General features: G+C 42.0%; 1 protein-coding gene across 1 annotated transcript in view; it reads right to left on the reverse strand.

Annotated features, from left to right (window-relative positions):
* Positions 1–3,327: 3,327 nt before the first annotated feature.
* Positions 3,328–12,937, reverse strand: part of SERPINE3 (serpin family E member 3) — a 30,699-nt gene continuing 21,089 nt past the window's right edge. Inside the window, 3 exon segments of the mRNA XM_047756438.1 lie at positions 3,328–3,360; positions 3,363–3,484; positions 3,991–4,077. Of these exon segments, the coding sequence (XP_047612394.1) occupies positions 3,328–3,360; positions 3,363–3,484; positions 3,991–4,077 (242 nt within the window).

Consider the following 12,937-nt stretch of genomic DNA (forward strand, 5'->3'; position numbering starts at 1 on the left):
CTCTTGTGTGGTTTAGGAAATAATCACATTTAAAGTAATCATTTACAACCATCTTAAGATAATGGAATTTTAAAGGCCTTGCTTTTTAGCATTGGAAAAATACACCACTTGAAGTTCACATTTGTTAAACTTAACTGTACTTACATGTTGCTTAACTTGCATTGTCTTTTTACTCTATGTTCTTAGCTTTTGTTGGCCACTCCATCTACTCCATTTCTGCCTAGATAATGTATCTGCGGCAGGCAGATAGGCAGACGGTTTAAAAGCTGTTTAAAAAGCAGACGCCTTTGGACTTTATTGGTTTCCTTACATACTTTCCTTCAGCTACTTTTTCCTTTCTCACTAGGACTGTGGATGGCACCAGAGAGAAGCTGTGAGTTAGGGAGCTTGAAGTGTAGGGTCCACTGAATACTCTGAAATGTCCAGCATTTAGCAGCTGGATGCTGTGCTTACAGCAGTCCCACAACAGACTGGGGCTTCCAAGGGGATCCCTTTGTTCTTCTCTGCTATTCTCTCACTTAGATTTGTCGTTTATTTAAAAGTTAAATGAAAAAGAAACACGTTCTCCCTGAGTTACCCAGCGTAAGGAAAACCGAACGCTAGTCACTGTCCATTCTCAGTCCAAGATGGCCTCCTGTGTCCTTACTGAGGATGTGACCCTGTGGCCTGACTCACCATTCATAGATCACTTCTGTGCCTTGTAGTGCTTTGGGGATAACCAGTAGGAAAGAAGGTTAAAGTACATTTAGATGAAGAGAGGGCAAAATAAATTTATAAAATTATAGTAAAATTGAAGTATTTTTAGGTTCATAATATTTGAAAGTCACATACCCTTACCTTTTTATACTTTAGCAGAACATTTTTAAAATTTCAAGGGTATAGCCAAATGAAATGCAACTTTTTATGAAGAAAGCATAGATGAAAGTGGAGAACACGCCTGAGATCTGCTAGCTTAGGGGATCGGAAACTCTCCCAATACTGAAGACAAATTCTGTCAAGAAAAAAAAGCATTTCATGTAACATTGTATAGTATTTTCATATGCAGTTCTTTAAACATTTTTTAACCTGTACAAAATACATTTAAGCAGGATACTGTTTAGTAAATGGAACCGTTAAGGTAATTAATCACCTGCAGTCACATAGCTAAATTCAACAAGAGATACATGACATCCAGAATGAATTGTTTTAAATGATGTATGTTTAGATTCTGAGATTAACAGGGGATTATAAATCATTCAGGTAAAAGTTAATAAGAATATTTAGGAAAGGGACTCAATCTTTTCCAATATTTGGCAATATTTCCTTATCAGAAAGTCTTTATTTCTATTTCACAGGTTGCTCCTGAGGTAATAATCCTTTTAGACCCTTGACCTTTAATGCATTTTGGGGTATGAACCCTAGAGGGAGTTGGAAAGAAGCCGTTTGTTCAATCCCTTCTTGTCCTCCATCTCTCTGCCATGATACTCCTTCATCCCCAAACCGAGTCACAACTTGTGAAACACATCAGAGTTCAAGCTTAATATCCCATCTCTCACAGGATATTTCTAACGTTTTAAGAAACTGGGCATATTAGTTAAAGAAGTGAAATACTTACTGCAGAATTCCTGTAAGCAGAGAGGCGGCGGCGTACATTTGAGGGGACTAGCCTGTCTTTTAGGCCCTTCAGATCACTGGGTGACTTTAAAGCTGGACGACAGGGGGTTCTCCCAACAGTTTAATCTTGAGGTTAAGATCATTTTTTTGTAACGTTCTCATATGTGTCCCATTTGTAAACTGATTTGAGTCATTTGCCCTTATCATTAAGCTCTGTCAATTTGGTGAACTGAAGGCTGACTCCCCCTGGCTCTTCATCACCAGAAGAACAGCCACTATGCCTTGTGTGATGTGGGGCAAGTGAACCTCCCAGCAAGAGGTCCACAGATTCACAGTGATTATGTTTAGATGTGCGGCGGATGATGGAACTGGGGTTGGGTTCTATTTTCCTTCTGTTTACTAAGGCGGTTCTGAAGACTCTTATCACAGAAGTCGTGTTTGTCCTTTACTAGACAGTTGAGAGATTTTACAACATTTTTATGCAGTTGAATTCCAAAAGGGAAACTGTTCTTGTAACTGTCATCAACCTTTACTGGCTATCAGCTTTTGACAGTGACCTTTCAGTTCAAGTTTAGTCCTGTTCTTTGTTTCTTGAGGGAGTAGAACCTGCCATTTTTTCATCTTTCGTTTTTTTGACCTGTGCCCTTTTTAAGAGAGGGCTCTCTGTTGCCTGTTCTGAGTGATAAGTGACATTTTCATCTAATAACTGTGGGGTTGGGATGATCATGGTGAAATACTAGGAGGATATTTTCTGTTGATGGACTTTTTCTTCCCAGATAATCTCAAAATAGATTGTTTCCTAGTGAATGATGATCTTCATCCTTTTTGTCACAAGTGTTCCTTTGATTTCTAGCTCAAGCTACAGCAGTATGCAAATGATTCTCAGATAAAATGATGTTGACAGTATTTCCTTAACAATTTGTGTAAAACCTATGCGTAATTTTCATTATTCTAACTTTTGACTTTTTTTTCTCTCCATAAATAAAAATAATGCCTGATGTTTAGTTAAAGTAGATCCACTTTTGCTTGATTTTTATTAGTCTGTTCCATCCTATTTCTTTTTAACACATTGTTTAGACTTGCCAACAACTCTTTACTGAGAATCTCTTTTCTTTCCCAGCCTAAGTAATTGCCAGAGAGGGTGGGGGAACGTTAAGAGGAATAATGTGAATATTTTGTTCAGTGTTTTGATGCTTAAAGGACTTCTGCTGCCCTGATGTTCTAAGGCTCTGCCTGTACCGTACCATCTTTGGATTAAGACTAGGGTTGAATGGTGGGACTGAGAAGTACTAGGGCAAACATCTGATTTTTGTGTAACGTTAGCAAGCTTGAGAAAGATCAACAGAAAAACTACAGAATGCAGGGACATCCCCTAGGATACTTGGGGTGCTGAGAGGCAGAGGACTACTTGGATACCCTAGTGGCCTGAAGGCACTCTACCCTACAGTGCTAAGAAAGTTAGGCAACAATGGGGAAGAAGTCAAGATGGATCATTTATTTTACTTTCATGATTTTTCTAAGTCTCCCCAGAAGTAGAAACCTGAGTTTCTCAAGCCCTACACCCACTCACTACAACTGAGCTGAACGAGAAGGCCGAAACGACACACAGGATGTTCCTTTCCTCTGTTGTCGTGAAATACTCTTTCTTAGGATACATGACATAGCAACTGGGAAGCTTCTGAAGCGCCACAGAAACCAGCTAGAAGGAATGCTTGTTAGGCTCTGGTGGGCAAATCAGCCCTTGTTGCTAGAGAGATGCTGATAAATATTGAATTTATCTTAGTTCTATCAAAAAATACTGTGATACCTGTGTTGGGCTCTCTCAGGAAAAAGATGAATGGTCGGTCTGCTTTAAAAATGGGAATCCGAGACCTTTTCAGTAACAACAGAGCTGCAGGAAAAATAAAGAATAGAATTGCATTATATTTTCTATACTTTTGAGGAAAGTCACTGAAAACTGAAACACAACGAAAGGTATACCTCTTGATTTTTGAAGAAATAAAAGCATCCCAATGATATATTAACGTTTAGTGTTACAACGGGGGGTGCGAATGGGAAAATTAAAGAGAAAAGATACCGCTTAACCAACACTGTGTCCTATTTTCAAAATAGTCTATGAAATTAATTTCATCCTGAAGGCAATTTTCAGAATGACTCCATTCCTTGTTCATGGGGCCATGGGACAACTCCTCTATAAAATGGCTATCTTTTCTCCCATCATTTTTTCAAGAACTTTGTTCTGTTAAGAGTTCTTTTCTGAAAAGACTCTACCACATCTGGACCTGGGGTTTTTGTGGAAAGCTTTAGAAGCGGGAAGACTGAACTGGGTAAATCTAACAAAGGCAGAGGGGGGCAAGCAGCATGCTACGTGTTGCTGGGGTCCTCTCAGGTACATACCTGTAGCCGCAGAAGCCTTGGTGCCTTCCTCTGCAACCTCCACCTTGGCTTTGTGGATCGCTTCAGAAACATACAAGCCATCTTGGCCTAACCCCAGGGGGGGGGAAAATGTGATCGCTTATTTGCAGTTTTGTACATTTTGTTCAAGGATTTGAGTACTTTTTTTTAAAGAACAGAATTTGCTTAGCTACAGTCTCCTAGGCTGCATACTATGCAGCTAGGAAGAGGCTACTTTGGGAAGTTCTGGAGGTACAATATTCTGTGCTACTTTCAAAGCCTAAAATGATAAATTAATAAGCAGGCCTTCAAATAAATACTCAGAGCTGTGCCCCATTTTTTCAATAGTTAATTTTCAAAAATAATTTCTAGTTACATTTATATCTTTCCTTCAGTCAGTATTTCTGAAATTCTGGTGGTATAAGAACTGCCAGGGTGTGTGTGTGAAAACACAGATTCTGGGGACCAGGAATCCACACATTCAACAAGCTTCTGAGATGATTTCCCTTGAATGCCTTCTTGGGCTGCATTTTAAGAGCTACTTGTAAATGACATCCACAGATCTGTACTATGGCAGTGTATTAATTTAAAAGGCAGTGTATTAAATATGTCTCATGCTGCATGACTGCATTCTGTATACTGAGTATATCAGTTGTGCAATTACCTTGCCTCATGGCTAGAATCTGCAAAGAAAACAAGAGGTTAGAACTGTAACAGCTGTACGCCAACAGTTTCAAAGATATTATAAGCTTAGCAAAATAAGGATCTGAGAGGTAACAGGAATTGATTGATGGGCTTTGTAATTTAACCATCAATCATTTAAAAACAACTCTCCACAGTGAAATGGACACTTGATGACAAGAAAGAATTAAAGTAAGACTCTTTAGAATGAGAAGAAACTTGAGAAGTCATTCAGTCCAACCCCTGCATTTGAGAGGGAGCTGTAAAGTCACCTGAGGTCACATACTTGACAAACGGAACGGTCGCACATCTGCAGGTGCTCTGACCGTGCAGTGCCTATTTCCACCCTATCTTTCCACGCAAAGGCCACCACCTTCCAAAGGTCTGTTCCAGTCAACTGGCGCGCCACTGGCAGGAGTCTTAAAATAGTCATTGTGCTGTCCATGTGGTATTTTTGAGGGGGCTTCTTTGTTTCATCTGAGACCAGTATTTAAATCGCTTTGCATCTTTCGTGCACTTACAAGGGGATAGCAAATGAACGCTGTGAGGAGATAAGACCAGCAGAGTGCAGGATATGCAGCATCTCACCCATCCTGTAGATGAGGCACACACGGGAAATCGTGCGTTGGCTGTGTTCGCCGTAAGGAACAGTTAGTTTCTAGCATCAGTGAAGGGGGCCAGACAGAGGCCAGAGGAAGGGGAAAAACAATGGAATCATTCTCTCGGCATCACGGGTTCCAACGCCAGTGTGGAATCGGATTTATCTTAGCAGTGACTCTTTTCCTGTAGGATCTTTTAGAAAATAAACACATTTCTCTATACTTAGTAACCAGCCCCTCTCACCAGCTCACTGAGCGCACACACACAGGGCCCAAAGGAGAAGGAACCATGCTGTGTATCAGGAGCGGCGGTGTGAGGGTCAGGAGGAGGTTTACTCAGCTGTGACTTCCTTACCGTCTAACATGGTATCCGAACGCTTTAAATACATGTTAATGAAATGAGCAGAGGTTCTTTATCGGCTGCAATGTGTTTGTGTCATTAGAGTCCGGGCTACCCTGGCACAACGCAGGAAATGGGGCCAATCAGTTGGTGTGAATGAGTCTTTGCTTAGATGGGCTTGGCTAGTTCAGATTCTTGAAACTGCAACTGCGCGTTCATTTACAAAGCTGTCTTCTCCATCACATTACAGGAGTGGTCCATTAATGGACGTTTACATGTTGGCACAGCCAAAGGCTGAGAACCCACAGCCTGTCATGCCCCAGCATCCACATCTCCTACATTGCATCTCTATTAAGAGTTAGCATTTCAGAGACCAACATTTGCGATAAAAATAAGGATTCAGGAGTCATCTCTGGGTTTGTGTTTTTCTTCTTGCTTGATCTTGTGTTACAGATCCCTATTTGCTTCCTTCTGTTAAGCAGCTCTGGAAATATCATGCAGCTAATGGAATCAGTCTGGAAGAGACCCAGCACAAAGGGGTTCTCCTGGCTTTGGGCTCATCCTCTCCTCTCTTCTAGTGTTGGCAGCTGTTTAGTGCCATCGAGAGCCATGTGACCTGTTTCCCCCAAATTTGTTCCCAAGGTGGTTTAGAGGTGCTATTCTTTAAAAAGGGTTCCCTGATTCATTAAAATCGGAACTGGAGGTTGAAGAGTTTCGTGCTTTGGTTTTTAACAGTGGACTTCTGAGAGCTGCTCATTTGCTACTGTTCACAGCGAATCTCTACAGAAGGGCTATATAACACGTGCTGTTTAACCATGGAACCACCCCTACTATTTCCTGTTTCCAAACTTCCCAGGTTAGCACTCTAGGACTTTGGAAAACCATCTGCCTTCCCCCTAATAATCCCTTTTGCTCCTGTATTACATTTTAGTGTCCAAAGCAAATGGGTAGAATTCTTCCTCCTCTCCCGGCACCCTCTCCACTCCTCCCCAGAACAGGGACACGTGTGACACCTCCACCATCCCTGTTAGACTGTTAGCTCCCAGGAGGCAGAAGCTGTATTATTATTTATTTAAAATATCTGTCACTTCACTCAGCTAGCACAATAACACGTGGGTCACACAGGAAGGAGTTCAGTAAATGTGGGATGAACAAATACTGGATATTTCTCATACTGTACATTTGTTTTGTTTCCCCATAAAAGCAGCTGCCGTAATGTTCTTTAATCCGATTTCACTTCTAATGAAATGCTGGTTGGTGTCTGGAATCGCAGGGACACAGCACAGAATGGATCTTTGGCGATTCTCATCCAAATGACTGTTGCAGGGCTCCCTTCCCCTTTGTCAGTAGAATCCCCCATTCTGTGTACGGCTGGCCACACTCGCAAAAGGTTTACGAGTTTTCATAACATGACATTGTGTAAACATACTATCTGCAAACAAAAATCAATATCCCTACATTTCATCTGCAGCGTCTCATGAAGCAGGACAAACAGCATCAATTTCTGTGTCTTTCGTCTTCCCAGTTCTTCTTACTTATTGGCAACATCAGTGACTTTTAAAAAGTTATTGCCAGGATTCCTTCTAGTTAATCTTTCTCATCTTCTTCTCACTTACTTGTGAAAGACAGAAGGTGTGTGTCACACAGCTCTCAGCCCAGCACACAGAGAGGCAGTGTGGGGAAGAATCTGAAAGGGCCTCTGAACGTCCGCGCTTGGGTCCTGTCCCCCTTCTCCTCCTCCAGCCCCTTCCTCACATCGTTCCTTCTCCCCCCACCACCTGGCTTTCGCTGGGTCAGGTTAAGGTGGACAATGGCATCATTTCAGGGATGTATATACTGCCAAGCGATTACCACAATAAGATGAGGTGGCACATCCACCACCTTGCTCAATTACCATTTTTGTGTGTGTATTAATTTTTAAGATCTCCTCTCTTGGCAACTTTTTTTTTTTTTTTGTCTTTTTAGGGCAAACATTTTTTCCCATTCCATAAGTCGCCTTTTCATTTTGTCAATTATTTCTTTTGCTGTGAAGCTTTTAGTTTGATGCAGTTGTACGTGTTCACTTTTTCTTTTGTGGTTTGTGCTTTTGGCGTCATATCCAAAAAACACTGCCAAGACCAATTTCAAGTTTTCCGCTGTGTTTTCTTCTAGGAGTTTTGTGGTTGCAGACAGGTAAGCCTTACCTCATCTTGAGTTAATTTTTGTGAGTGGTGTTGAGATTGGGTTCTAGTTTCTGTCTCAAGTGAATGTCCAATTCCTCCAGCACCGTTTATTGAAGATACCGTCTTGTCTACTGAGTGTTCTTGGCTCCCTTACCAAACATTAGTTGGCTGTATATTCATGGGTTTATCATGGGCTCTCTCTTAAGTAACATGTCTCTCTTTTGCAACACTGATCCACATGTGCCTGCTTTTGTGCCATTCCACACTGTTCTGATTACTACAGCTTTGTGATATAGTGTGAAATGGGGACGTATGACACCTTCATCTTTGCTCTTTCTCAGGACTGCTTTGGCTATTTGGGGTCTTTTGTGGTTCCGTACAAATTTTAGGACTGATTTTCCACTTCTGTGAGAAACACCTTGGAATTCTGATAGGGACCGCATCCCACCTGAGGACCGGTTTGGGTGGTACAGATGTTTTAACAATATTAGTTCTTCCAGTCCACGAACACAGGGTATCTTTTCATTTGCTTGTATCTTCAGTTGCTTTCATCAATGTGCGGTAGTTACCAGTATAGAGATCTTTCACCCTCTTGGTTAAATTTACTCCTAAGAACGTTAATGGTTTAGGTGCACTTGTACATAGGATCGTTTCAGCTCTTTTTCAAATAGTTCACCGGTAGTGCACAAAAACACAACTCAAATTTGTATCTTGATTTTCTATGCTACAGCGTTACTGAATTTATTGATTAGTTCTAACCATTACAATCGTAGAGAATATGATTTTGATGATGTATTTACCATTACCAGTGATTGTCACACATTTGTACATTTTCACAATGTTAATTTGCATTCTTTTATTTCAGCTTGAAGAATGTCCTGTAGCGTATCTCACAAGGTGGTCTATTGGTGCTGAACTCCCTCAGGCTCTGTTTGCTTGGGAAGTCTTTGTCTCGTCTTCATTTGCAAGGGACAGCTCTGCCACTACAGTGTTCTTGGCTAACAGTTCTTTTTTTCTTTCAATATTTTCAACATGTTATCCCACTCTGTACGTGCACAGTTTCTGTTGAGAAAACCAACTGATTGTCTTATGGGGATTCCCTTGTATGTAACTTGTTTCTCTCTTGCTGCTTTCGAAATCTTTGTCTTTTGACTTTTGGCAATTTAATTATAATGTGTTTCAGTGTAGTCCTTTTCAGCTTCAACAGATTTGGGGTCCCTTGGACCTCATGAATATGAATGCCCACTTCTCCAAGTTTGGGAAGTTTTCAGTCAATATAAGCAGACTTTTTTTTGGTCCCTTTATCGTTCTCTTCTCCTTTTGGGATTCACGTAATTATAAACTGTTTCTTTTGATGAATGGTCCCAACTCCCATAGGCTTTCCTCTCTCATTCTTTTTCTTTTCGCTCCTCTGACTAGATAATTTCAAGTGAATTCTCTTTTAGCTCATTGATCTTTTTTTCCTCTCCTTGGTCAAGTCTGATGTTGAAGCTCTCTATTAATCTTCAGTGCACTCATTGTATTCTTCAGCTTTAGGATTTCTGTTTGGTTTGGTTTCTATTTCTTTGTTGAACTTCCTATAAAGTAAGAATTTTATGCACCGTTTTCCTAATTTTGTTTAGTTGTCTGTGCGTTCTTGTAGTTTATGGAACTTCTTTAAGAGGATTATTCAGGATTTTTGTGAGACAGTTCATAGATCTCCATTTCTTTAGGGCAGTTATTGGAACTTTGTTTCTTTTAGTGGTGTCATGTTTTCATGATGCTGCATGATCCTTCCTTCCTTACACTGTTATCTAGGCATTGGACTTAGTCCTCTTCCAGACTTTACGGATTTCCTGTGGCAGGCGAAGACCCACCAGTCGTGGGCAAGTGGGGCTTTCTATCAGTGTCTCTGAGCAAGCCTGCTGCATATGCTCTGAGGCTGCAGGGGTTGCTGCTGGCCATGTTCTCCAGGTGGGTGGGACTACTGGCTGGACTATTCATTCAAGTGGGGCCACTGTGTGGGCTCCCTGTTCAGGTGGGGCTTCTTGCTATGCCTCATGGTCAGGTTGGGCCACTAGCTCTGTAATCACCTCTAGTGGAGTGAGGTTATAGGCTGTGTTCCCTGGCAGGATAGTGCCACTGACTGGATACCATGATTGGGCAGTTATGGGCTGGGCTCTGCAATAACTCCTGGTCAGGTGGGGTCTCAGGTTATGTTTCCCCACCGGATGGTGCCTTTGGCTGGGTTCATGTCAGGTGGGGCCCCCGGCCATGCTCTGTGGCCTGGTAGTACCATGGATTGGGATGCAAAGCTGGGGTCTTTGCTCAGGTGCCATGGCTATATGGTCTACTAAGGTTTAAGTGCTGATCACCGTAAGCTTTGCCCCACTTCTCCATCTCTAGCTGATCCTCAATGGTCTCCATGAGGTGAGACCTGAGAGGGCCTGTGACACTGAATGAGCTGGATGGCCTCCCTGGGCTCTCATTTCTCATGGAAGAAACTATAGACAACACCCCCCCACCCCCAAAAGGGGGGTACTCCCAGTGCAGTGCTGTGTCAGCCTGGAGGAAGGGTGATGAGGTCAGACTGTAGCCTTTCCAATGTGGTCCTTCTCAGGCTCTGTATTTCAGAGGGATGCTTCAGCCTCATCCCTGGGTGGGAGGATCTCCACAGTGGTGACTTGTCTATGGATAGTTGCTAGTTGGTCTTCTTGGGAAAGGGACTGAAGTCAAGAATGACCCATGTTGCCATGCTGATGACCTACTGCAGCTCTGCCCAGTCATGGCATACGTTAAGTTTAGTACACAACCAAACCATGGGTAGCTTGCTATTCACATCATAGTAACAGCAAGCTTGTACTTCTTCCTGAGCAAAGAGGGGAAACTACTCACTTACAAAAGTCAAGAAAGAGATAGTTTCTTCCAAGTTTCAAGTTTGTGCACAAGGAGTATTTCTTGGATTGAGAAGCATGGATTTTTATCAAAGCCTGATGGTCCTATAGGAAGTGGGTTTGCTCAAGAAGTGTAGCTCTAGTTGATGTTTTTAGTGTAAGTGAATTATTCTTAAAAGCTTCATAACATGTAGTGTCAAGGTTGTCTGGGCAGAAGAATTATACTCTGAGCTCAGCTGGGACTTGAAATGATATTGAGCAAGTTCTCCATGCAGCAAAAAAAGAAAAAGAAAAAGATTTGCTGCCATGACAGAAGAGATGAGTGACTTTTAAATGGAGAAGGGGAACTTGAGTAAAATGACTCTGGGCTTTGGGACCAAACAGAAAGAAAAGGCCAAATGTTCTTTGTGGTTGCTGAGCTTCCATCAATAGTAAAAAACTGCTTGCAACCCCCTGTTAATTGTATGAAGGGAGGCCAGCATTTTCTGATCATTTACTCTCTGAAAAGCTCTCTGCTGATGCTTTGCTAGCTGATAAAGAATTCCATTTTCCACAAGTAAGATGTGAGATGGGTGGTGGCTACCCCATTTAGGCATGACAGAACTATCTGTTAGAGAGATTCGGAATCTCCAGAATTAAGTCAACAGCCTGCTTGGGCACAGAAGTGTCTAGTCTCTTGATTATGTTTCTAGAAGGGCATTAGAAAGCAATATTTTAGTTGGCAAACTCTAGCTGTAAGAGGCTAGATATTAAATATTTTAGCTATTGCAGAGCATATGGCATCTGTTACAATGTCTTAATTCTGTCCTGATGGAAGGAAAGCAGCCACAGATGATTTGTAAATGAATGGAAGTGGCTGTGTTTCAATAAAACTTTACTTATAAAAACAGGCGGTGGGCCATCATTTGGGGACCACTGTGTCAGAGGAACAAAACTTTATGGGAGACGATTATGAGGTGAATGTGTTCTACCAGTAGGAAATATGCACATAAGCTTCCCATTGATGATCGTTTAACAAACCAGGTCCATGAGCCTATATTTCCGTTGGTTTGAGCAACTATAAGTAGACTTTAATTGCATTATAAAACAGGAGGTTAGCTATTTTAATAGGTTCTTTTAAACTAAGCTGCCTGTTAGATCTTGTCAAAGGAGCGATGGGCCTCAGAAGTCTTTACCCAGAGGGGAACTGCACGACACGGGTTGAGCTCAGTCCTGTTTGAGGATACAGGATTGACGGCATTGTAGTATGTGCTTCCAAGACATGAAAGGCAGAGAGGTTTAAGACCTATGAAGGAACAAGCAGTGGGTCACAGTGATTGCCTGAATGCGGCGGTATGGAAGAAAAGGTCAGAATGGCCCCAAAGTTTTGCACGAGGGTGATCAACCACAGGACCGCCACTGCTGAGCTCCAGAGCTACGAAAAGGTACTGCGGCTGGCTTCTGCCCGTTATTAAAGGTAGAGAGATTCAAGGTCTTCATCCCATGCTCTTTCCTTGCCTCTTACCCTTTCACTCGAGGCTTCCTCTTTTCCTTGCACTGCCAGGTTACATCTGTGTCACCAGGGAAAATTCCTGGTAGAGTCATTCAACCAAGTCAACAATAGCGACTACATGCCCAGTGTGTGCTAAGCATTGCTCGGGGCAGCAGCCCCAAACTTCACCATTGCCTTGCTTAGCTCTTTGCATGTGTAGGCAATGAGCTCAGAGCTGGCAGATCATAGACAGTCGAGAAGGGATCCTTCACCCTGTGTTTTGTTTGATGTGTAACTCTGTCATGTAGCTGAACTGGTCACATCTAAAGCCCAAACCAAGACTTCTCTTGTGGACCAAATTCACATTTCTTTCTGTGATTGCTTAAGAAAGAAGATTCAGAACAAGCCTTCAGAAAATTCATCTGGTTCTAGTACTCAAAACAGAAATTTATAAGCTCATCGGGCAAGGAAAATACCAAGGCCGATGATAATGCTCCAATGTCATCTTGGAAGAGATAATTTACTACTGCCCAGACCAGAAATAAACATGAGCCTTTGGAGGTGGCAACAGTTTAACATAAGTTCTGGCATTCCGCTCTCTGTTAACATTAGATGTAAGTTCTGTCAGGCCAGAGGTGAATACAAACTCTACTGATTAGTAGTAGCTTGTCTACTATAAGCCAAAAAATTTAATAAAGACTCCTGAGAAGGAGAACATTTTAAGGCAAAGTTACAGATGGATGAATAATTTGAAGAAAGGAAGCTGGATGAACAAGGGAGAGTTCCAAGGCCAGCTCATTAGAGGAGGGCAGAGGACAGGGAGG

The sequence above is a fragment of the Phacochoerus africanus genome, chromosome 13, assembly GCF_016906955.1.
Source record: "Phacochoerus africanus isolate WHEZ1 chromosome 13, ROS_Pafr_v1, whole genome shotgun sequence".
NCBI classification, from domain to species: domain Eukaryota; kingdom Metazoa; phylum Chordata; class Mammalia; order Artiodactyla; family Suidae; genus Phacochoerus; species Phacochoerus africanus.